This window comes from Carassius carassius, chromosome 41 (assembly GCF_963082965.1).
Source record: "Carassius carassius chromosome 41, fCarCar2.1, whole genome shotgun sequence".
Taxonomy (NCBI): Eukaryota; Metazoa; Chordata; class Actinopteri; order Cypriniformes; family Cyprinidae; genus Carassius; species Carassius carassius.
The window spans coordinates 3,377,815-3,404,889 of NC_081795.1; the positions used below are offsets into that span (position 1 = coordinate 3,377,815).

Consider the following 27,075-nt stretch of genomic DNA (forward strand, 5'->3'; position numbering starts at 1 on the left):
TGCTGCTCTTGGTCGCTCGCTGAGCCTTGGCATGTTGTACAATGATGACAGCAATTCCTTTTGCCAAGGTATGATTTGTGGTGTTTGTGGTGTTTGGATAGTCATCATTTGGAAATATTATGCTGGGTCAATCATTTTTAATACCCCATGATGAGTTAACAATTGAGTTAATACATAGATAATCCCTACCAATAATAATAATAATAAGACAAGAAACAAATTAAAAAAAAATATTATCAAAATGTTTTTTTGTTTTTTTTTAGATGATATTCTATGGGGTGAAGGCACTATTGCCTCGATGAAAGTGTCTCTGCCTCGACCTCAGATGAATGTGAAGGTTATAGTAGATGACTCCCTTCATGAAAGGCTCACAGCACTTGACATGTCCTCAAAGTTACTACCAAATGTTTTGACTGGAGATATAAAAATTTGTGGAGCTGCAGCTTTTCTGAATCACCCTCTACAGTCTCAAAATCAGGACAGAGTTATACTACACTACAGAACCACCACCAGACTGGACATGATCAGCCAAAGACTCTTAGAGGAAGGAGTTCCTGCCTCAGTCATTAATGCACCCACAGCTACACATTTGATCATCGCAGTGTTCTATGGAGCCCAGGCTTTCTTTGTTTTTGACAGTAAAAGCAACATCTCTAAAGAAAATATAGTAATGGTAGATATTGTTAAGAAGATTACCTCTACTGTTGGTGTAAGAAACATATACTCAAGCCTCACTGAGACTGAAAAAGCTAAAGGATCATTATATGCTTGTAGTCTTTACAGTGATGAAGGTGACTGGACAAGTCCAATGTCTTTTTATAAGGCTGTGAAAGCCTATGGTTCTTTGCCAGGTCTGCTTGGATCTAGAGGTGAGAGGGCAATTCCTTTGAAGGTATGGCTCTACCCTTTGAAGAAATTGGACAAGTGCTCTGTTTGTGCTGTTCTGAATGGAGTCAGTGAAAACTTAAAGAATCGAGCCGAGAACATTCTAATAGATTTAAGAAAACCGATCAAGATGTGTCAGGACATGGTCACAAATTATGATAATATAAGCGTGACTGCATGGTTTCCTGTCCTGAAAGATAAACTCATACACTTTTCAGAGCTTCTGAAGGAGTACTACACAATTTTCCAAGTAGGAATCACAGAGATTGTTACAGAGGAGGAATTGCAGAGAATATTAATATATGTTCTAGAGAGACATGACCAATCACCATTCAGTGCAGAGAAAACAAACCAGTGGCTGTAGAATAAAGAAACTGAACTGAAGATTCTGAATGACCTTAGAGCTGCAGACATCACTGTTGTGAAATCAAAGGCAGAGTTACAGCAAGTCATTAGTCATTCTCAGAAAACCAGAGTGATGTGTCTCACTCTTTTTCCACCAGATTTTGAAGATTCATTCCTCACTGTTCTGAGGCAGCACATTGAATCTGATCACATGATATCACATGATTCACTGCCAGTTAGTATTGATCAGAAAGTGCTAATTGACGTACAACTGTTTATTGCTGCTAAAGAAACAAATGAAGATGTAGAGCGAACCGAGTTCTTTGCTGCATCTGTGTCTGGTGATTGTTTTCCTGAGTACACTGTGCAGTTTTATCATGCTGGGAGGATTGTGAGCAGAAATGTGAAGCTTGGAACAAAACCAGATCTTGCCCAAATAGTTCAGATAAAACAAACCAGTGTGTCCCTGAAGCTTAATCAAACACAAACCAAAAGCCTTGCGAAATATATGGTGGAGTATAGGGTTTTGATTGATGGTGGAATGAACAACAATTGGAAGCAGATTATTTTTGATGCCACAGCTCTTGATGAAACATTTATTAGTCAGGGGTACAATATCAGCTAAGATATATGGTTATTGAGCATAGCTATATGAGCAATTGCAGTAAAGCCATTAACTTTCAGACAACAGCAAGAGCCAAACCTGAGCAACTTGTTGTCACTAAGCTGAACAGAGACATAATCAAAATCACATGGTTGAAGGCTGAAGCTGTTGAAGATTGTCCAGTGCTGCAGTATATGGTTGAGTATAAAGAAGCAGGACTGGAGGGCTGGTCATCAGTACACACAGAAGGACCTGAGTGTAAATATACTTTAACTGTACCTCACAGCACCTGCTATAGAGTCAGAGTTTCTGCTGTCTATGGAGAAGGAGACATCAGCAAACCTAGTGAGGAGACACCAGTACCAGTGGATGGTTAGAAACATTTGTAAATTAATAAAAAAAAATCCCCTATGTTGTTCTAAATCTTTATGACCTGAACTGTCAAGCACAGAAGTATCATTAAAGTAGTTCCTAAAACTATACTTGCATGAACTTTTAATAACTTTTAAGATTAACCACTGTTATGATGCTTTCATGGTGCTTTTTTAATCATTTGGAGCTTGACAACTTTCACTTTCATTAAATGGAAAAATATAGCTAAGCTTAGCTATTCCTCAAAAATTCACCTATTAAAAAGTCATAGATAATTGAAAAAGAAATATGAGGGTGATTAAATTGAGTACAGAATTTAATTATTATTGTTATTATTATTATTTTTTTTTAGTAGAAGTTTAATTTACTAATTTTAATGTATTTTTCTTTGTTCCCTGCAGTGTGGACTATTAATACACCCATAAGAAAGATACCTTGTTTCCTAGAAGTGCTGAAACTCCAAACAGAGAAGAAACCAGTAGAGCTTAGAGTCTGGACAAAAGAAGAGAGTGAAGTGAAGGGATTCCTCCAGTGTCTGCCCTACATCTCACAGCTGAGGTGAGAGTCACCTTATAATACTCTTGGTTTGTTATGTTTTGCTTACGTATTTCCTTATCAGTTTGAATTAGTGGCTATTTTCAAGATAACTATTTCCAAGAAGTACTACTTCAAGATGGTGGATTGTCCATACACACGACTTCTCTCGCTCCCGACAGAACTTTGTTTTCGTGTTTTTTATCTTTTATTTTATTTTTATCTTGTGAGTTGCAGTGTTTTTTACGTCTTCATCACGTCTACTTGTCTTTAAGCACACATATGCAGCGCATACAGAGTTTCTGCTGGATGTCGGCAGAACCGCATTTTTAGATTTAAACTCCGCACACATGGAAGAGCTGCGGGACCTTGGTCTGCTCCAGAGGCCTACACCATCACCGACTCCCACTACTGCATCTCGCCCACAGCGGAGGCGCCACAAGTGGCATGAGGGGAAGCAGAAGAGGGGTAAGAACGGAGGTATCCGGGCAAGGCTAACGGCTAACACACACAAGCCAGCTATCCCCACTGTACTGGCTAACGTACTCTCTTTGGATGATAAACTGGACTACATCCGATTACTACGCTCAACTCAGAGGACTGTAAGAGACTGTTGTGTTTTTGTCTTCAAGGAAACATGGCTTAGCAACAGTGTTCCAGACGGCGCTATTCAGCTTTATCAGCTGACATGCTATCGAGCTCTTGTCGCGGGAGGAAAAACCTTGCGGCGGGCTTTGTGATTACATCAGTGATGCGTGGTGCCGCGATGCTGTTGTGGTCTGCAAACACTGCTCACACCTGGTGGATTTTATGATTATTAAGTGCCGGCAGTTCTATCTACCGAGGGAATATACAGCCATACTGCTCATTGCTGTATACATTCCTCTGAACTCCAACAACAGCAACAGGAATGATGCACTACATGAACTGTACCAGCACATCAGTGAGCAGCAGACAGCACACCCCGATGCTTTTCTCATCATAGCTGGGGATTTCAACCATGCAGACTTAAAGAGTGTTTCCAAAAATACACCAACACGTTAACTTTCCAACACGAGGTAATAACATTTTATACTTTGTTTACACCACACAGAGAGGAGCCTACAAAGCCCTCCCCCACCTCGGAGCCTCAGACCACATCACTGTCATGCTAATGCCTGCATACAGACTGCTCATTTAAGTCGCCAAACCAGTTCACAAACAAATTCAAGTGTTGCCGGAAGGGTCGTCAGAGGCTCTTCAAGACTGTTTTGACACCACTGACTGGAATATGTTTAAGCAGGCTGCCACATCATGGAACTACACTGCTACCAGAATGGTCGCATATGTGTCCTTTTGAAATGACATTGCGACCCTAATTTTTATGAGGTCGCAAATGTGTCACTGATTATTTTTGTACCTACCTTATGTTTTAGGCAATATGCTATGGTTTACTATGAGCATTTATTGAAACAGAATTGTGTATTTTAAAAATACGTTTTATAACGTGCTCTGAGCATTCAACACATCAGGTTGGCTTCAGCCCCGCGATGCGGGAAAGCTCAACATAGTAGCTGGTTACTCGCGCGCTGTGTTCAGTGTGCATGAGAGCATCACATCTCATGGACAGCAACACTGAACTGAGCTCTCCTTCAGGACGTTCGCGTCCTCCTGCACCTGAATGAACAAATACAAATCGCAGTTTAAACAAACAGAAAAGGATGCGAAAGAGCTTAATTCAGCACCGCGGTGTTCTGGTGTTCAGGGCACACGCAGAGACGCGTCTCAAAGTCTTTTTGCTTTTGTACTGACAAATACATACAAGGCATGTCAAAATATCTGTCTTGGAAAGTGTGTTCGAAAAGTCTGTGGTTATGTCTTAAGTGAAAGTAAAGAGTTGATAAAGAAATCGGATGTGTATCATTATAATGGATGCATTGTCTCTTAAAGTGACTCTTAAAGTAATTTACTAGCTCTGCTGTCTGTGTCTTTAATGTTAATCCAAGAAAATGAAAGTAAATCACTCACTGCTCTTGATTGAATTACGTTGTAGTTTTAACAAGAATTTATCCACAGTAAAACTAAAAATCAGATATAGGCCTAATTGATTATATTGTTTTACTGGTGGGTGCAGGACACTAGTTCATTCATGTAAGTGAGTATGGCAAAATACAGCGAACTGTGAAATATACCCAAAAATTCTTCATACTTTAGACTACCAGTGAAATTAATAAAAATAAAATAAAAAAAATTAGGGACCTGACCATGTTTTGCTTAATTGTTTCTTTCTTTAATTGCTAATGCAACCTTTTCACACCACAGACTGAACAAAATTAAGCATTGCTTGCTTGGTAATTGTTCAACAAAGTATGGATAGTTGTGTAAATATTGTCATACTGACAGTTGTCCAAAGTTTTGGTTGATTCCATTACATATCTTTCTATCAAAGCTATCTGACATTATCAAGATTAATTTGTTCTGACACAGTTTAACTGAGTTCTTGTCATATTTTATTTCCAATTTCTAAACTATAGCAAATAAACTGTGATAATGTGAGAAATGTTGAAGGTTTCTGAATACATTTTGGTTTGACTGTGTATTTTATTTTACAGTGAAGACTATGCAGTGCTATTTAAATTAGTTTCTGGACACCTACAAACTTAAACATTATATAAAAAATAAACATTGTGTAAATAGCACAAATAAATAAATAGAACGAACATACAGTAAATATTAAACAATTTCAAACAGGGCCCACTGTACAATCTGCACCAGGGCCCCTCTAACCCAGCTACGGCCCTGGGTTAAGGTACCAAGACAGAGCAATGCACTGTGTGTACTGTAAGAAATAAAACAAGAAGGCATGTGGTTTAAAAGTTGGCAAGTAAAATTAAAAACACATCTGAATGCAATACAGTTTCATTATTATCCAGAGCGGCTTACTATAAAAAATTTGTGCGACCAAATCATGTTTTGAGCCAGTAATTGAAAAAGTCGCGCAAGTGCCACCAGTGGAAAAGGTTAGTGTAGTTCCCTGCACATACAATAAAACCACAGACCTCCAAGAGTGCTCAGAGACTGTCACTGCCTACATTATCAAGTGCACTGATGATGTAACAGTCACAAAAACCATCACTGTCCGGGCCAACCAGAAGCCGTGGATGAAAGGGGAGGTCTACAGACCATTATGGAGTACAAGGCCCCACCGCGGACCTGTGACAGCAACATCTCTCTGCTGAACAAGGTGAACGCCTTCTTTGCTCGCTTTGAGAAACAAAACAGCTCCATTGCACAGAAGACCCCCCCCCCCACTCCCTGGACCCATTCCAGTTTGCATATCGGTCCAACCACTCGACCGATGACGCCATTGCAACTGCCCTCCACTCAGCACTCACAGATATAGACAAAAAAGGACTCATAAGTCAGAATGCTGTTCATAGACTTCAGTTCAGCATTCAACACTATCATCCCTCAACAGCTCATTTACAAACTGGTCCAGCTGGGTCTCAACACTATGCTGTGCAACTGGCTGTTAGACTTTCTGACTGGAAGACCTCAGGCAGTATGGGTCGGCAGAAACACATCCAGCACCATCAGACTGAACACTGGGGCCCCCCAAGGATGTGTGCTGAGCCCCCTCCCCTTCACTCCTCTGACTCACGACACCGTCACACAGCTCCAACCTCTGCATTAAGTTTACGGATGACATGACAGTGGTGGGTCTCATTAGCAACAGAGATGAGACAAACTACTGGAGCAAGGTGAGTCGCCAGGCTGGGCGGTGGAGTGACAACAATCTCTCTCTGAACATGGAGAAGATGAAGGAGATTGTTGTTGACTTCAGAAGAGTGCACACTCAGCATGCTCCTCTGACCATCAATGGTGCAACAGTGGAAAGAGAGAGCAGCACCAATTTCCTGGGTGTGCACATCACAGAGGAACTCTCCAGGACTGAAAACACAGCAGCACTGGACAAGAAATCACAGCAGCGTCTCTATTTCCTCCACAAACTGAGAAGAGCCAGAGCCTCGCCCCATCATGTACACCTTCTACAGAGGCACCATCGAGAGCATCCTGACGAGCTGCATTACTGTGTGGTATGGCGCCTGCAACGCGTCCTGCCGAAAGACTCTGTAACGCATAGTGAGAGCAGCTGAGAAGATCATTGGTGTCTCTCTCCCCTCCCTCCAGGACATTTAAGCAAGCTGTCTCACCAGCAAAGCCCTCTGCATTGCAGGTGATCCCACACACCCCTTTCACACAGCTTCTTCAGCCTGCTGCCATCAGGAAGGAGACTGCAGAGTCACCAGGCCAGGACCAGCAGACTGAAGGACAGCTTCATCCATCAGGCTGAACTCACTCCCGAACTTGCACCCCCCCCCCCCTCCATCGAAACCCCCCCCCCCCCCCCCCCCACTCACATACAGTGACATGCACCAGTCGCTTTGTGCAGCATTGGTCTGCTCACAACCTCATTCAGCATATAACTGACATCATTCAACTACCTCTTCAGTCAGTTTAAATTAAAGTACTGCTCTTTGAGCCCTTGTCACTTTAATCAGACTGAATAAACTTTTTTGCACTACAATCTTTTTATCTGCACTGTTTGTTCACTTCACTGGTTTGCACTCTATCTGCCATGTGCCTGGCGCTGCTTTATTTAACTTTATTTATTTATTTATTTTCATACATGTCCTTATTATATAGTGTATTGTATAGTTATATAATATATATATAATATATATATATATATATATTTTTTTTTTTAGGCTCTACTTTTAGTCTTAACTGTATGCACCATGGGTCTGAGGGTAACGCAATTTCAATTCTCTGTATGTATGTACTGTACATGTGGAATAATTGACAATAAAGCAGACTTGACTTTTGTACCTACTGTACAGCATAACTGCATTTCCCACCATCCCAGAAACTGTGGTTATAGCTTCGTTGAATTTGTCAGTATCATTTTAAATCAAAAACTTTACATGATAGACTTGTCCATTGTAATTTTGACAGAAACCATTAGCTTAAAGTGTAAAACATGATGTATACAGTTAGTGGAAGAGACTGCACCAAATGGATAAATAAAAATATCATCTTATTAACATTAAGTGTAAACAGTTAAAGATGTTTGAAATTTGAATCAAAAATAAAATATGCTATTTGTAATAAAGGTAAAATATCTAAGCATTGGTAGACTAGGAGTGCAAGTAGCTGTTGCTAACAAGGTCCACTAATTGCACTTGATGAAAATTAATTAAAATAATAAAAAAATGCAATATTTTCAACTAATTTACTGAAGTATTTGCTGTTTCTCTTTTTCAGATTTGATAAAGACATTTTTGATAATAAAAACAATAAAAAATCTGCTGTCCAGTTTTTGCTAAATATGATTTTAGCATCAAGGTGTGAAACAAACACTGGGGAAAATTACTCTCAACTACTTACATCTGTGTGCTGCTACACATCATTCCCCTGTAACGACAACAATAACTTGAAGACTGTTCATCAATCTGATTTCCTGTTGGATCTGTGTTCACATGTGAAGGACTATGAGACTCAAACAGGTAGGAGTGTCCTTCCAGCATTACAGACAATTTATCAGTCAGCGCCTGCAGTCTGGAGCATAGATCTTTTAGAAAAAAAGAGCTCCATCCTCCTAGAAGTGCTGAAACTACAAACAGAGAAGAAACCAGTAGAGCTGAGAAGCTGGTCAGTTGATCCAAGAGAAGTGAAGGGATTCCTCCAGTGTCTGCCCTACATCTCACAGCTGAGGTGAGATAATATTTTACTGTGATAAATAATAATGTCAATCTTTCAGTTATGTAATGTTGTTAACTTGGAGTTTATGTTGTGTATTGTATTTTTGTAATATGAATATGAAATACGAAATATGTATACAAAACTTGTTTGGTGCTTTAATAAATTCTGCTTTCCTCAACACAATTCATAGATTTGCTCCTCAAAATCAGGAAGAATCCTTTAAAGAGTGGGATAGAAGAAAGCAGATATTTACTTTGTATATGTGTTTGCAAGCTGCTGTCCATCAGAGACACTCTGTACTGACAACAGCAGAGACACTTCTGTCATATGTGCATCATTATGAGAGATGTGATTTTCTGCTGGATCTGTGGTCACATGTGAAGGACTATGAGAGTCAAACAGGCAGGAGTGTCCTTCCAGCATTACAGCCAATTTATCAGTCAGCTCCTGCAGTCTGGAGCATAGATCTCTCAGAGAGAAAGAGCTCCATCCTCCTAGAAGTGCTGAAACTCCAAACAGAGAAGAAACCAGTAGAGCTGATAGACTGGACAGATGAAGAGAGTGAAGTGAAGGGATTCCTGCAGTGTCTGCCCTACATCTCACAGCTGAGGTGAGAGTTAAATAATGTGATTAGCTTTGATTTAATTGATATGGGGTAATGTATTTTTCTTTCATTTGTATTTTAGTGCCTGTAACCACACTGACTGAATTTTGATACAGTAGGTGGACAACCTAAATGGGTATTACTGCCATGGATACCACAGCGTTAACTGCAAGTCAGTCGTGTGTTAAAATCATTAGCGAAACTACCGCCAAGTGGTGCAAAGTGAAGGATTGCGAAATGAATTTAATTGTAAAATGAGATAAAAGGAGGAAGTAAAACAAACATTTACAGTGAGTTAATTTCAAAATGTAGGATAGTCTTAGGCTACAGTCTACTAATCAAAAATTTTAAGAAGACCTTTACACAAAGGATCATGCTATTGTTATTAAACAGTAAATACATATAAGGCCTATATATATATATATATATATATATATATATATATATATATATATATGGATAAAAAGCTAAATGTTTTCATTTCGGTTCATTCTTGGTTTTAAAAAAAATCTTCAGGTTCCCATATGCAGAGCGAAATGAGAACGGTGCAGCATTTAGCAATAACTATTATTAACTCTGTTATTATTCTTGATTTTTTCAAACTACTAACACTCTGCATTTTTGAATTATGCCTTATGTGTGACCAAAAATTGAGTATTTTCTGTTTCAGCTGTTTGATCGTGCTGGTGCCTTGCGCACATATTCACTGGAAACTGCAGTCGTTCACCATGACATTTGGTTCGAGCAGGAGTCCACTTTGACATATTGTTAATTATGATTTTTTTTCCATCGATACTGAAACACACGTGAACTACAAAGCCTATTTTACCTCATGAATAGTAGTTAAGCTTCAAATGGGCAACATCACGAATATGGAAATGTTTGGATTTCTCCCGAGTGAGAGAATGAGAAAGCCCAACCTTACCTTATGCTTAGCTTTAAATTATTATTATTTTTTGTTTGTTTATAGCTAAGCCTATATTATTATATACTGCAATTATATTTATCCATTAGAATTATATATTTTTAATTCTTGTTTTGTTCTGATATATTTGTTAAATTTGAAGGATTTGTTGTAAAGTGAAGGGAACTAAAAATATCCTGTTGGTACATTATAACATTATTAGGCCAGCCGTTATTATTTCTAAATGTAATAAAATGCAACTTATACATGAATTATATAAAAAAAAAAAAAAAACATGACAAAAAACATATACACGACTCATATATTTTTTCCTCTCACAAACTTAATTTATTTTTTAGCATGTTTTAAAAATAAAAAATAAAGAAAACATACAGCAAATGAAAATAGGCGATTAATCCGTTAAAATTTTATTACTGTGTGTTAAGAGTAATAATAATTATTATATACTTCAGAGCAGAGCCTGCATGGGCCTAATCTAGGCTATCCAGGGTTGTTGTTTTTTTTTTCATTGCATCTGAAAATGACTCTTGACTCATTTAAAAAAAAACGAATTATATTGTTAGTTCTAATTATATTGTTAACACAAGTTCATTTAGACTATTTAACATGCACTGTGTCATTTTATCCTTTTAACTTATAAACTCCTTGAGATTTTAAATTGAGTTTAATAGTATGTTATTTTAGTAAAAAAAAAAAAAAGGTTTTAATTGCTTAAATTATTTCTATGAATTAGTAATATGTTATCATGTTTATTTTTGTAGAAAATAAGTATTTATTCTTTAAGAAAATAAGGGAAAAAATATGGGATGATCCAAATATTTGTTTTGCTTCACCTATTTATGTAGGCTACAATTATTCAAAAATAAATAAATAAATAAAATAATGTCATTAAAAAATACCATCAGCCTGAGTAAATTTGACCATTATAGAATTGTGACTTTAAAGGTTAGTGATTTAGGAGGTGAAAATACTGTGAAATTACAAATGGCATTGGATTTTAGAGCATAAAAACTGAAGGTTTATGAAACGTTAGCCAATAAAGCATTTTTTTAAACAATGGAACTTAAAATAGTGAACTAAAATATTTCAACCATACAGCATGTGAATAAATAGAATGCATACTTTTCTTAACATTTCATTATTCATAAAATGCATTACGTTTCTGGTGTTTGGATTTGTACTTCAATATAATGAGCTCCAAGTTTAAGAATAGCCCTAGACTAGTTTCTCTCTCTCTCTCTCTCTCTCTCTCTCTCTCTCTCTAACAGCATTAGCTCAATGAAATACTAATGAAATAGTCTTCCTTCTGGCAGAATTAATGTTTTCCTGCCTTGCTAAATGTTGGTCTCATGATCGATAAGTTGTATTCCCTCAATCCGATTTAGTAAAGTCAAACCACAGACGGTGAAGCTGGGTCAGTTAGCGGAGTCCCGCGCGCTGTGAGGGGAGCAGCTGCAGAGGATTCCGTTTGGTCTTAAAGCCTTCAGCAAAGAACTACTATCACAAATAACAATGAATTTCGTAAAATAATGATTAATTATCAGTTGATAATTTGTTATTATCATTATGGTCTATATAATAATGAATACAAAGAGTAGTGCTACTGAGTGCAGGCATGTTTCAGCCCAGTAACATGAAAACACATCGGTCCTCTCAGCCAAAAAAACAGACCGAATTCAGTTCAGCTGGAGGGGGTTGGGTTTTTTGGGGGTAGTTATGTATGACTTGTGGGGGTCAAGATAAAGCTGTGAATCTCTTACTCTTTCATATGGACAGCGTCTTATGAGGGTTTCAAACTTGCTGAGCCGGTTTATATAGGACTGTTGTTTTGGTTATACACTAAAAAATGGTCTGCCCTCACGTGAGATTTTTCTAGTTCTAGTCATTCATTTGTTATATTCAACTAATCAGAGGTTTATATTAAATTTACATAATCAAGTCTTAATATATTCCGCGCTCAAGCACATGCATTAAGTTTGCCACAAAGCACATGCAGAAGTAGCCTAATAATTGTGAAAAATGAGACATTTTAATTATTTATTAATAAACAAATGTTTTCTTGTCGGCTGCAAGATGAAATTCACAGTGCTGGCTCTCTCCGACAGAGAAATGCAACATTCACAGATTACACAATTGTCACGTACGGTGATACAAGAAACACAGGAGAGATCCAATTGCAGGTGTGAGATTTATTAAAAGGGTAAATCCAAAGGGGTAAACAGTCCAGGCAGGGTCAAAACCAGAAAATCCAAACACATAGAAACAAAACAAGAACACACCGGAAGAGCAGACTCTGGGAAGTATCAATCATACGACAAGGACTCCGTGACAAAGACTCAGACAGACCGGGTATAAATACACAGAAGGATAATGGGGAAACAGGAGACAGGTGGGGAACAATCAATTAACTAGAACAAGGAGGAAGGTGACCAAATAAGGGAACAAGACTAACAGAAAGGAAAAGGGACAGAAGTGAACACAAAAACAAAAGGCAAAAACAACAACATGAAGCCCCCCAGGGCGGAGCAGAAGACCACCACATCCTTGTGGTCGACGCCAGAGTCCTCCAGGGCGGAGCGGAAGACCACCACAACCGTGTAGTCAGGGCAAGAGCCCCCCAGGGCGGAGCAGAAGACCACCATGTCCGTGTGGTCAGAGCGGAAGCCCCCCAGGGCGGAGCAGAGGACCACCACGTCCTCGTGGTCAACGCCAGAGTACCCCAGGTCGGAGCAGATGACCACCACGCCCCTGTCGTCGATGCCGGAGTCCAACAGGGCGGAGCAGAAGGCAACCCAGTGACTTGACTTGACTCAGAAAGTTCAACGGTGACCAGACTTGTCTCTGGACAGTCCATGGTACCTAGCCCTGGCTCTGGAAGGTCATCAGTGACTAGCCCTGACTCAGGAAGATCATCAGTGACTAGCCCTGACTCTGGAGGGTCAACTGGAACCTGACTCGACTCTGGAGGGTCAACTGGAACCTGACTCGACTCTGGAGGGTCAACTGGAACCGGACTCGACTCTGGAGGGTCAACAGGAACCTGACTCGACTCTGGAGGGTCAACAGGAACCTGACTCGACTCTGGAGGGTCAACAGGAACCTGACTCGACTCTGGAGGGTCAACAGGAACCTGACTTGATTCAAGAGGAACAACTGGAACATGACTCGACTCTGGATGATCAACAGGAGCTAGCCCTGACTCTAAAGGGTCAACGGTAACTAACCCTGACTCTGGAGGGTCCATGAACACCTGACTCGACTCTAGAGGGTCAACCTGGAACTGACTCAACTCTGGAAAGTCAATGGCCACCTGACTTGACCTAGGACTGCCTCGGCCTCCGGAACGGCATCGGGCACCGCCTCGGCCTCCGGAACGGCATCGGGCACCGCCTCGGCCTCCGGAACGGCATCGGGCACGGCCTCGGGAACAGCATCGGGCACCACCTCGGCCTCCGGAACGGCCTCGGGCACCGCCTCAGGAATGTCCTCCTGGACGGCAGCTGCCCACTCAGGAGCGTTCTCCGGGCTTTGAGGAACGGTAGGCGCCTGTCTCTTCCTCCTCCGCCCTCTATGATGGCGAGTCGGTGGCACCTTGTCTGGAGACTCAGGCGTTGAGTCGGCCATCTTGTGCTGTGGCGCTGGGCTGGCGGCCATCTTGTGCTGTGGCTCTGAGCTGGCGGCCATCTTGTGCGGTGGCACTGGGTTGGCGGCCATTCTGTGCTGTGGCACTGGGCTGGCGGCCATCTTGTGCTGTGGCGCTGGGTTGGCGGCCATCTTGTGCTGAGGCGCTGGCTCAGCAGCCATGACGTGAACCGTCTTGGGAATTTCTAGGATCTTGGATAGCTTCTCGAAGTAATCGAGAAAGATGTCAGTGGCCTTCTTGGGCGTTGGTGCTGAGCTGGCAGCCATCTTGCACTGTGGGGTGAAGCTGACGTCCATCTTGCTTCGTGGTGCGGGGTTGGTGGCTATGGACCGCAGCGTCACTGGGTTGGCGGCCATCATGGATAATATTGTAGTCACGCAAAGAAATGATATAATGTGTGTTGATGTTGAAATATTATGGATACAGATACACATCCCTCACTCTAAGCATTTTTTAGTTGGATGCTGTTATCGTCCCCCAAGCGCTCATGTAAGTTACTTAGACAAAATATGTGAAATTGTAGATAGAGTGTCTGATGAAAGTAAAGACACTTTTCTGTTAGGGGATTTTAACATAGATTGGTTCTCTAAAGTTTGTCCATTACGCAAAAAACTGTCCTTAATGGCCAGTCTCTGTAATTTCACCCAGCTTGTTATTCAGCCCACTAGAATCGCTGTAGGTATTGATGGCAGGAATACATCTACATGCATTGATCTGATATTCACTAATATACCAGAGCTTTGTTCACAAACAGTTTCCAAAGCTGTGGGGTGTAGTGACCACAATCTGATTGCTTTATCAAGAAAAACTAAATTGCCTAAATCTGGAGTTAGAATTGTTCTCCGCAGGTCCTTTAAAAGGTTCAACCCAGATTTATTTATATTAGACATCAATAATATGCAATGGTCAGATGTTCTTGAAGAACAGAATGTCAACACTGCTTTAAATATGTTTATGGATAAATTAATGAAATTGGTTAATATGCATAATATGCATAATATGCGCTCCATGGCTGGACAATGAATTGAGATCATTGATGCTTCAAAGGGATAAAGCCAAAGCAGTTGCTCAAAAAACAGGGAAGCCTGAAGATAGGAAGACGTACTGCACATTAAGAAACAAAGTCACTAAACTAAATCATAGTAAAAAGAACGGTTATTTTAAACAGAAAATGTATAACTCTGTGAATGATGGGAAAAAACTGAAGTTTTTTTTAACTCCCAGTGTTAAGCAAAATTTTGGAGAAGATCATCTTTAATCAAATAATGGATTATTTCAATACAAATGAATTGATGACAAAGTTCCAACATGCATATAGACAAGGCTTTTCCACAAACACTGCCCTAGCACAAATGACAGAGGCGTGGCTAACATGTTTGGATGAGGGAAACTAGTAGGAGCTGTGTTTTGGATTTTACAGCAGCTTTTGATGTAATAGACCATAGACTTCTCATAGCCAAACTTAAAGCATATGGTTTTTCACACTCAGCACTAACTTGGGTGCATAGTTATCTTTCCAATAGGGCGCAACAGGTTTATTTCAATGGTAGTCTTTCCAACTGCTTAACAACATCATGCGGCATAGCACAAGGAAGCTGCCTGGGTCCACTTTTATTCTCAATATTTATAAATGATTTTCCACATGTTTTTAGAAAGGCTAGTGTGGTTATGTATGCTGACAGGGGCGGACTGGCCATCTGGAGCACCGGGACTTTTCCCGGTGGGCCGCTAGCCAATGTGGGCCGGCCCACCCGGTACACAAATATATATATATTTTTTATTTATTTTTTTTTAATTGACGGAATTCATAATATTACATCTCTTTTCTACGCAAATGGATGAGTGAGTCGATCGCGCAGCCAACAAGCGCGTTTTCGTCTAATTTAGAGAGAGACAGATTCATCTGGTACAGCGAATTTCTCTGAGCAGCAGGCCACTGTATACGTTCACTTAAAACATAACCGACTGTGTTTACGAGAATACTTGCAGAGACAATTATTTTGAAATAATTGTGTGTGTATTTATTCATTCAGAAGCTAGGATACCCAAAAGATGAATTAATTCTTTGTACGCGCATTGTCTGAAATGCTTCTCACAGCGCGTGCTTTGAACGAGTGCGCGCAAGCTTCGAACGCGCGCAAATTGTTTAAAAAAGTTGAATCAGCAAGATTTAGAAACAAGTGAAAACGATCAACTACGATACATTTCACCCCTCCAAGCGAGTGAACAACGCGAATTTTAAATCACTATTAACGATAGCCCGTCGGGAAGAGCAGTGATACATTTTGGAGCCCGACTGCAAAACACAATAGCCCCTGGACGTCGGGCTAGCGATTTTGCGAGCCCTGCACCTCAGATCTATCCAGTTTGTGAACCACTGGTTTCCACAATGTTTTCGTTAAACAAAATAAATGATTATTTTAAAAGATTTACTCAAGAGAATAATCTGTTCACGAATCGGATCATGAACTTATATTACCGCATATTCATGCATCTGTTAATTGCAGTGTTGGGAAGGTTACTTTGGAAATGTAATAGGTTACAGATTACAAGTTACCCTATTTAAAATGTAATAGTAGTGTAACTTTTTCAATTACTTTATTAAAGTAATGTAACTAATTACTTTTGATTACTTTTTGATTACTTTTCAAAATCTCCAATAAATGTTTATTTGCAACTGTTAATCATCTTCAAACATTTACACCATTCAGGTTTAACCTTACAGCAGTGCTCAATACTGTCAGACTTTTACAATCCTTCATCACTTGAATTAAGATGATCAAATTTGAACACATGTCTGCATGTCTGCTTCATTAATTTCCACATGGGGCGGACTGGGATAAAATTTCAGACCGGGAAATCTCACACAACTCATACAAACAAATTCATGGACAACACTATTTTTTGTATGGACCTGATATAAAAAAAGATTTAAATCTTTAGTTTGGGGACATGCAAAATAATTAAAAGTTCTCTCCTGAACTTCACCTTCACTTCATTTCTTTTTTCTTTTCAGTCTCTTTATTTTGCCCTGTTATCCATCTACCTCATGACTTTAACACTCAAGATTTAACAAAACTATACTTTCTAAATTGCCTACATGTCAAATTGAGTGCATCACTACAATATAAAATCCTAATACTGAACATGAGTCATGTTTTTCCCTCACAAAAATTAACTGCTTTTATTACGTAAAAGTACAGTAACCATGTTTTTTTTTTATTTTTATTATTGCAAATGGATTACCATTTGTATTTATTTTTAAATAAATAAATATGTAAATTTGTGGCATGGTTTAACAACAGTAACCTTTGTCTCTGAATTTATAGCAAATATTAAAACTTTGCATATGCTTTGATGCAAGTGTACTTTTGATATATTTGTCCAAAATGTGGCATATTCCATCCGTGTTAGGCAATAGCAATCCCGTTTTTATGACTGGATTCTACTAACCAGACTATGTTTCTGCATCGCGGAAATTATAGGGCCGTACGTCTCAGAATAGTCAGTTCAATTTGGGAAAGAAATCAATTACATCTGTATGTGGATGTGTGTAAATATTCAAATGTAATCCCCACTGTAATCTTTAAAATTTTCAGAAGTAACTGTAATTTAATTACTCATTTTTTCTTAGTAACTGTAACTGATTACAGTTACATTTATTTTGTAATTAAATTACGTAATTAAGTTACATGTAACTAGTTACTCCCCAACACTGGTTAATTGAATGCAAAGTGTGAGTTCTAGGAGAATGTTTGTCTCGTGATGAACATGTATCGCTCACTAGGAGTCGCTAAATGAACAGCTGCAGCAGCAGGTTATCTTTTTTTTTTTTTTTTTCAATGGAAGATCAGTTGCCCTATTGGTTAAAATCCCCAAACAGTATACTTAAATATCAAATAAATAAATTACATCAAAATAGGGGCGTTTGCGTTTTGATGTGGTGGGCTGCTGTGGGCCAGAAAGTCCAGGGCCACTTTTTGGTCCCAGTCCGCCCCTGTATGCTGATGATGCAACTTTGTTCACTGCAGCATCAACATTACCTGAACTCAATGAGAATCTCCAGCATGAGCTAAACACAGTAGTGGACTGGGTGAAAAAGAATAAATTGGTACTGAATATTTCCAAAACTAAATGTATGATATTTTGCAATAGATACATGTTACCAAGTATCACCCCACTTAATCTGCATATAGAGAGCAATGTGGTCGAGCAGGTTATTAGATTCAAACTGCTGGGTGTTAGACTAGATAATTTATTATCGTGGTCAGACCAGATTGACCACATTGTCAGTAAGATGGGTAGGGGTATCGCTATGTCCAGAAAATGCTCTGTATATTGTCCAACTGCAACATTGAAAAATGTCGTCCAAAGTCTTGTTCTATCTCACTTATATTACTGTCCAGTAGTTTGGAGTAGTGCGGCCCAAAAACATCTAAGAAAACTTCAAATTGCACAGAATAGAGCAGCCAGAGTAGTTCTGCACTGTTCTTTTCGCGCTAGTGTGCGTGAGATGCATATTAACTTATCTTGGTTAACAGTAGAGGCAAAAGTAAAATATAATCTTTTGTTGCTTATGCACAAGGTCATGGCTAATGAAGCATATAACTTTATAAAAGAAAAAATATTGTTTAGTGGATATGGTCATGAGCATGTGACACGCTCAGTCAGCAACAAGATAATGATTACTCCCAGTCCAAGATGTAATTTTATGAATAAAAACTATTGCATACAGAGGGGCTGTAGAGTGGAACTCACTTCCATCCAGCGTCAGGGAACTCAAAAGTACATTTTCTTTTAAGAAAACAATAAAACAGAGTTTACAGGTGTGAAAGTATTATTTATTTGTATTTTTGCATGTTTTGTTTTAAATTGTTTGAATTGCATGTTGAATAGATGTTGCTTTTTGGATAACTGCATAATTTGTACTTCTTTCAAATGTGTGTCATGGTAGCTAATATATCGTATAGTTTTTATAGATTTTATTGATTAATTGAATTTTGTATTTTTGTATTGTGATTTCAGTGGACCCAAGGAAGACTAGCGACCACCATAGTGGGAGCTAATGGGGATCCAAATAAAACAATAACAATGGGCAGTGTCGCTGACTTTCCTCTTCTGCCCTGGTGAGACGGCGGCTCTGGTCCCTCCCACGTGAGCCCTGAGTCGAAGGGGGGCCATGGTGGAGAGCAATGCTGAGCTTCCTCTCGCCCACCTCCTCCTCGGCGACCTCCCCTGGTCCCGCGAAACACGACCAGGCGGGTTCCCTCAAAGCGATCGCCTCTCTCCCGCTCGGTGGCTGGGGAAGAAGCGTCAACCGACATACCACTGGATCTGTGCGTGACGCAGTCCTTCTGTCACGTACGGTGATACAAGAAACACAGGAGAGATCCAATTGCAGGTGTGAGATTTATTAAAAGGGCAAATCCAAAGGGGTAAACAGTCCAGGCAGGGTCAAAACCAGAAAATCCAAACACATAGAAACAAAACAAGAACACACGGGAAGAGCAGACTCTGGGAAGTATCAATCATACGACAAGGACTCCATGACAAAGACTCAGACAGACCGGGTATAAATACACAGAAGGATAATGGGGAAACAGGAGACAGGTGGGGAACAATCAATTAACTAGAACAAGGAGGAAGGTGACCAAATAAGGGAACAGGAAGTGATAATATGATAGACACCGTGGGAACTGAGGACACCTAGTGGATACCCAGGGAACACAACCCAGACACTGTGACAACAATGCTTTCATTTTCGATTAAAAAACATTTCAAGCTTTCCGTAGATATATTTTTCATGTATATGAGACACAACAATTTTAAGTAAATTCATTATCCGGAAAAAATTAAAGTGATGAGAGGGCGCCTCCCTGTCATTAATGCGAATTAATGATTTTGCAAAAACAATGGAATATAAATATTAATTCACATTTTGCATATGCATTACAACGTAAATTATTTTTTACATGCAATTATCCAAAATAAAACTAAACAAGATTTGTAATGAAGATAAAACAAATAAGAATAAATGCTGCACATCTACCATCACACGCAGTGCCAATCTTGCACATATTTTACACACCTGCATTTAAATGCAGCTGCATTTTTTTAAAAATTGAAAATGAAAACAAGTACGGCTTGTTTATATGAAAGCAAGTACGGCTGGGTGATAAATTGATTTTATCGATAAACTCGAATTTGTAATTTATATAGGTTTGTTTGAATGAAAATCAGTTTTCTTTTTAACATCCACCAACGCTCCACTCAGGGCTCCCGTAGTTCTGAGTGGACTCAACCCTCCTGCGCGAGTCTGCCACAGAGACATGCTACCGAGCAGAGGATGAGCGGAGTGGAGTGATTCTGACTGGAGCGAGGAGAGGATATTAAGAGTCTGAGCGTCGTGGTTTTCACTCGCTCCAAGAGCCTCCATCACGGGTACAATTCATGCCAACAGGCCATAATATAACTGCATATTCAGCAAGAATTCATGTTAAACTTATTTAGCTATGGCTTGATCAGGTTATAATGACTGCAAGAGTCGAGCGGGATGTTACAGGCTATAGGAGTTTGTCTGTTTCTTTTACTGATTATTTTCGGGTTAAAGCATAATTTAAACAAATACAGCACATTCACACGCAATGGCTTTAGCAATAATGCATTCAAACAAATGTAATCTTACAGTGCTACTACATTATCAGTAGGCTATCTGATTTTGAAATCTTGAAGAAATTCATCAATCTGTTTAGATAAAATAACTGACAAAAATGTATTGTTATTTTCATCACAAACAAAATTTGCACAGCAGAAAGCAGCAATTAAAGATTTAATGCTTACAATGTTATTAGTTTGGCATGTTATATAGGGAAAAAAGTTTACACACAATAGCCTAAGCCACTTTGAAACTCTCCTGTTATTTTTGTTTTATTATTATTATTTTTGTATATAGGCTACGTTATGAACATAACATTTTAAAAATACTTTATTCATTTTAATACAGTTTATTCACGGAGTGAAGGCGGGGCGTGTTTCTGGTATCAGTGAGCGCGGAGGGTAAGTTGTTGCTGCTTAACTCACAGACTCTGATGCTGATGCACAAAAAAATAAAAGAAACTTTCTTAATTAGTTGTACCAATTTCTATACTTGAAAGAGATAAGCACATGATCTTTTATTTTGACGCAAACTGCATCAAGCTTTTATTTTGGCGGAAAACATGGTTTACAAACGCCTCTTATTAAATTTCTAGTGAATTGCGGTAATCGTCAACTATGCAGATGTGGAAATAATCTACACTCATGACATGGCCTAAGTGTTTTGAAAGTAGTTATGCTTACCGCAGTCTCTACACTTTCTCATCTCTCTCCTGATCCTCCGTCCTCACTATCATCATCTGCCACAGGAGCTGATGAAGGTCAGAAAACATATATTTTGACACAGTTTACAGTGTCTGCTTTAAGGGCCTGGTTCTATTTTTTCACGCTATTTATCTGCACATTCCTTGCGTTTCTTCTCCATCTTTTTTTACAGATACACACTGACACTGCTGCCGCTCGCTCACTCGTTTAAAGTTGTGATTGGGCCAGCCCAGTGTCAATCAAGAAAAGAGCCAATGGGCCGCTTATCTACGTGTTTCAAAACTAACACTGACTTTGACCAATGCATTACACTGGCACAAACCCAGCGCCGCCAATTAAGCAAAGCAAAACAAAACGAATGGGCCGCCGATGTACAAATTTTATGGGCCGTTTAAAAAAAAAAAAAAAAAAGTATGAGTATGAGATATATCGGCCCAAAAAGCACGTCGGCCCACCGGGCAAATGCCCGGTATGCCCAATGGCCAGTCCAGCCATGTCAGTGAGGCAAAACTGACGTCTATTTGCGAAAATGTGCTTTGATGCGCTTGTTTGATAACTTGTGGTTAAAGCACCACTCAGCGGTCAAAAGCTGCAAATGCACTTTACAGATGCCGCAGCGGTAAAAGGGGCATTTTGGATGTCTACCTACTGTAGGTGTTTTTTGCTTTGAAGTAATATGTAAGACTTTGTGCTTGTAACTGAGCAGTGATAAAAGTTTGTTGTATATAAACTAAAGCAGAGATAAATCTGAGATAAATGGGTGTAGCTCAGTCATTTTTCATCTGATTCCAACAAATTATACATAATTATCCATATTTTAATGGAGAATGTAAAAATAAAAACAACTTTTTTTTTTTTTTTTATTTGCTCATTGTGACTTATTTTGCTAGCACCGGTCACATGTAAAAGCCTGATCAGTAGCATTAAAGTAATCAGAATGCTGCTATTTACAGTATTTCTTTGTTACTCATTGACACGTGAACTTCCCCTTTAAATAACGTCATGCTCTGCCCTCTACATGTATGATGTGGCTCCTTTTAAGCACTGTTGGAAGTGAATGAATTGATTCAGCATTTCGACACTTCCGTAAGGATACGTTAAATTCGACAAAGCAGTTTAATAAAGGATGTATTGATCTCATGAATTACTGAATTTTACTTTACCAATATTTTTTGGCTGGGTGTTAAAGTTTTATACGGGAATATTACATGACACACTGATTCTTTAACAATGCATTGATACAAAACGCACACCTTTTAGAACAATTTCACAGCATGATTTCTCGACTGCCACAAATACTGTCTAAACAAAATACTGATTTTGTGCAGTTTTTACTGTACCAATATTTTATATTGGCCTCTGAACTCAGTTTATTGCATGGCAAAAAAATAAATAAACTGCCGGACAAGACGCGGCTTCACACCACGAACCATGTAGGATGAAATGCTCTTCTGTCACCTGCTGATCTTAATTTGTATTAGTTTAAATCTGACTCATTTTCACAATAGAGTACAACAATGCATAGACATTTTGAACATGATGAACATCAGACAGTTGAGATCCTCAACATATGTATCACACATGACAAAGTGCTCATTCTGAAATCTGAAGAAAGGGTCAGTTTGGAGGACACACGTAACAATCTGATGTTTTTAGTGCACTTCACCAAACCCACACAACAAAAGAATCACAGAATCAAGTGAAACCCAGTAAACCTTGAGATTATTACTTGTGACTTTAGAACAAAAAACATTAGATATGAGCACATATATATAAATAAATTAAACAACAGTGTCACGGCTTACGCTGCTGGAAGGAACACGGAGCCGAGGGATAAACGAAACAAGGATTTATTAAATCAAACATAGGCAAGGTAAGTAGCAAATAACAGGTGGCTAGTGGCAAGTAACAGGTAACAAGTGGACAAGTTGACAAGTAACAAGTAGACGAGTAGACCCGACAAAACAGAACTGAAAGGACAAGGCTTTTGTACAAGGGATAATTGGGAAAACACAGGTGGATGGCATGACTTGATTAACAGGGACATGGAACACGTGCGGAAATGACTAGACACACCTGGGAACTAATCAAACCACATAGAGACAGAAACTGGGTCACAGGGGCAAAAAACACACAAAATGAGTCCAGGTGTGTGACAGTACTCCCCCCTCCCGGTAGGTGCGTCCTCGCACCGTAGAAACAACAAAGGGAGGCCAGCAGACAGGGACCACAGAGGAAGGAGCCAGGGAGGAGATGACGGAGGGAGGAGCCAGGGAGGAGACAGGAAGGATCTGAAGCAGGAGGCACCCAGCAGGACCCAGGCCACAGCCATAACGGCCCAAGGTGGGGCCGACGGAGGAAGGAGCCATGGAGGAGGAATGGTCACCGACTCCAGGGACTCGACCCACGGCAACGGAGCAAGTGGAGGAGGAGCCCGAGGCAGAGACGGAGAGCCGAAGAGCCAGGGTGACGGGGAGGAGCCGGAGGTCCTAGGCGGAACTGATGGCTCTGGTGACTGACGCGGCGATGTGGATCCGGAAGGCCGCGGTGAGGCCAGAGTGACCGAGGACTGAGGTGTAGCCGAGGGGATGAAGGAGCCTGACGGAGCCGGAGGGACGGAGGGATGAGGCGAAGCCGGAGGAGTGGACACAATACTGTCTAAACAAAATACTGATTTTGTGCAGTTTTTACTGTACCAATATTTTATATTGGCCTCTGAACTCAGTTTATTGCATGGCAAAAAAATAAATAAACTGCCGGACAAGACGCGGCTTCACACCACGAACCATGTAGGATGAAATGCTCTTCTGTCACCTGCTGATCTTAATTTGTATTAGTTTAAATCTGACTCATTTTCACAATAGAGTACAACAATGCATAGACATTTTTCAGTGGCCGGGTTCCATAAGTATTTTTCCCATTAATGTTTCACATAGGGATTAAAAAAAATAAAAATTGTTAAAGATTTTTAAGCCATGAACCAAAGCCAACCAGCTCTGAGGTGAAACACAACAGTACAAACTTTTATTTGAAACATAAAAGTATTTAAAAATGCACAAAAAGATGAGTGCGGTTTTAAAGTGCAGGACAAAGGTAAAAGAAAGAAAAAAACTGTGTACAGTGTCTTTAATGAAGGAATCAACTACTGATTTTCAGTTGTTGATTCTGAGAATAGAAATGATGCAGTTTGAAAAAAAAAACACATGTATACAAGTAGTTTACAAGTGTAGGGAGACACATAATCGTGACATCATTCACAGAGCTTTATGGGAGGAGCTCCTTTGGCACCAGTTTGTGATTCTGTGATTCGTGGATTTTGTCTGGAGGGTCATGAGTATTGTAGTTCTTGAACAGAAATTGCCTGTTAATTATAAATTTTCAATTATTAATTTTAAGTTTAATTTAGTTCATGGTTAATCTGTCTTTACAGACTTACAAGTTAGTGCTAAAAGTAAATTTCCCTGTGAAGAGAAGGAATGGATTTTTTACTTCCGTGGCTCAACTGTTGCACAATAAAATGTTGCACAATAAAAGAACAGTAACACATCTCTAACAGAATCTTGTTCACTCTTTAGATTTTCCGTACCACACAATAAAACAGCTGAATCATGGGACAAAAGAAATAGATTATTTATACTGGATCTGTGTCTGCAAGCTGCGCTCCATCAGAAAGAGACAATAGAAGAAACTGTGAAGAAACTGCTATCATCTGTGAATTATGAGAAATCTGATTTCCTGCTGGATCTGTGTTCACATGTGAAGGACCATGAGACTCAAACAGGCAGTGTCCTTCCAGCATTACAGCCAATTTATCAGTCAGCTCCTGCAGTCTGGAGAATAAAGCTCTCAGAGAGAAAGAGCTCCATCCTCCTAGAAGTGCTGAAACTCCAAACAGAGAAGAAACCAGTAGAGCTGAGAGACTGGACAGATGAAGAGAATGAAGTGAAGGGATTCCTGCAGTGTCTGCCCTACATCTCACAGCTGAGGTGAGAGTCTCATTGAGAATCACTACTCATCTTTTTTTCATATTTTCTGCTCTCAGTTATGATTATTGGCAAAAAAAAAATTGTGAGTAGAACTACATTTCACACCATCTCATAAACTGAATGAATTAATAATGATCCAATAGTGCTGTTAGTAGAGCTATGCGTAACTTAAAATGTTGTCCCTCATCTCAGTGTCTGATAAAGTAGTGTTTGTGAGCACAGTGCTGCCGTTACCAGGGAAACCGCTCTATTTCTGACGCTCCAAAAGTGCCGCCTGCTGACAGAGAATGAATTGTTCAGACTAATTTGAAAACCGACCGATGTTATTACACAGCATAAACAGAGTTATAAATGTGGATAGACAAGAAGATTATGTGCCTTCAAAGATGTGAGGTTTATCACTTTGTAAAACTTTATTGTAGCTATTTGTGAAAACATCTATCTGAACTGCAAATCATGTTTTTTTTGCAGTCATGGTCTAATATGTTACCGTAGACATTGCCCTTCCCCGCTCATACAGTATTTATCTAATGTGTGCATGCTTAATAAGCCAAACACCCTGCAGATACCCTGTAAATTATTTCTAGATTTTTTGGGGGGTTTAATTGTATAAATTATATACTGTATGTTGGCTATTTACATTATGCAATGTTAAATGCAATCCAGAAAAGTGGTTTTTAATAGCTCAATAACTTCTGATTTAAAGTAAATAACTCAAATATGTGTAAACATGTAATTACCAGAGTTATGAAGTGCTGGAAAATCTTGAAAATCTTGAATATCAGAAAGACGAGATCCTCAACATATGTCTGACAAGACAAAGTGCTCGTTCTGAAATCTGAAGAAAGATTTATGCTTTGTAACATATGTGCATATGTCTTCATTCAGCTTGTACAGGCTGTTCACTGTTTATATAATAATGTTGTGTTGTTATATTGTTTTTATTCATTATTTTAGCACAAAAGAAAAACATGTATGCACAAAAAAAAAATGTTTTCAACACTTATTTCAACTTTTGTTCTAAAATTAGTGGTTTTTAAGAAACGGCTCCTTTAAGGTCAGTGAATGGCCACTGTTAAGATTGACTAATGTCAGAGAGCTAAAATATAGTACAGACAGTTTTGAAGTCCATCAATGAAGAGAGATGTTCTTTGCAGCCAGATTGTGTAGTTATGCAATTGAGCTGCTGACTATCTGCACCATAAAAACCAATTAAATTTGATCCCTTGATGCACTACATAGATTTTTGTTCAATTAAATGCTTAATAGAATAACAATGTCCTTTTCCCTTATACCACTATTTAAAAAAAGCCCTTTCACCAAAAACGTCATATTTCAATAAGAAATACATCAATGAAAGACAGAAAACGGCACCTCTTAAATGATTTCATATGGGTCAAGCTCTTTTAAAATATTTATTGTGTGGTTATTTGGTCTAATTTGTCATTGTCCATTCAGTGTTTATCATTTCAATTTCTTCTGATTATGTCACAAAATCTGTATCTGCATATTAATGTGGTGAGAGTTTAATTACAAAATATTAACAGGTTATGTTTTTGTTGTTTTATAGATTTTGTAAAGACACATTGGATGAAGAAGATGAAAACTCAGCATTCACGTTTCTGGAGAATCTGAGTGCTGCAGCTACAGAGAAGAACAACACTGAAGTACTGGCATCTGTGATCAGCTACACGTCTTTCCCCTATGATGAAGATCATTTTGATTATTTTGATTATTCATATATGTATAAGGTTAAACAGTCGAATTTCCTGTTGTATCTGTACTCCCATATGAGGGACTATGAGACTCAAACAGGCAGGAGTGTCCTTCCAGCATTACAGTCAATTTATCAGTCAGCTCCTGCAGTCTGTAGAATAAAGCTCTCAGAGAGAAAGAGCTCCATCCTCCTAGAAGTGCTGAAACTCCAAACAGAGAAGAAACCAGTAGAGCTGAGATACTGGACAGATGAAGAGAGTGAAGTGAAGGGATTCCTGCAGTGTCTGCCCTACATCTCTGAATTGAGGTAAATGATCAATACTGACTTTTATTTAACTGTAGTAAATAAGAAGTTATAGT

The 27,075-nt window shown here is 39.2% G+C and overlaps 2 protein-coding genes across 4 annotated transcripts in view; both read left to right on the forward strand.

Moving 5' to 3' along the window:
* The first annotated feature begins 270 nt into the window (after window positions 1-270).
* On the forward strand, window positions 271-1,745 carry LOC132123457 (cytolytic toxin-alpha-like). Its single transcript, XM_059534074.1, has one exon. The coding sequence runs from the start codon at window positions 299-301 to the stop codon at window positions 1,247-1,249; it is 951 nt and encodes a 316-aa protein (XP_059390057.1). The 5' UTR covers window positions 271-298; the 3' UTR covers window positions 1,250-1,745.
* Window positions 1,746-1,866: 121 nt separating this feature from the next.
* LOC132123456 (protein NLRC5-like) overlaps window positions 1,867-27,075 on the forward strand; it is a 29,280-nt gene continuing 4,071 nt past the window's right edge. Inside the window, exons 1-4 of one of the 3 annotated variants that reach the window (XM_059534071.1) lie at window positions 1,867-2,206; window positions 8,936-9,092; window positions 24,589-24,999; window positions 26,570-27,022. In XM_059534071.1, coding sequence (XP_059390054.1) covers window positions 1,882-2,206; window positions 8,936-9,092; window positions 24,589-24,999; window positions 26,570-27,022 — 1,346 coding nt within the window. In that variant the 5' untranslated portion in view covers window positions 1,867-1,881. The remainder of the gene's footprint in view (window positions 2,207-8,935; window positions 9,093-24,588; window positions 25,000-26,569; window positions 27,023-27,075) is intronic. The other 2 variants (XM_059534072.1, XM_059534073.1) reach the window with 2 other exon arrangements.

Coding starts and splice junctions, on each gene's coding strand:
- LOC132123457 (XM_059534074.1), top strand. CDS start 299: ATGAAAGTGTCTCTGCCTCGACCTCAGATGAATGTGAAGGTTATAGTA.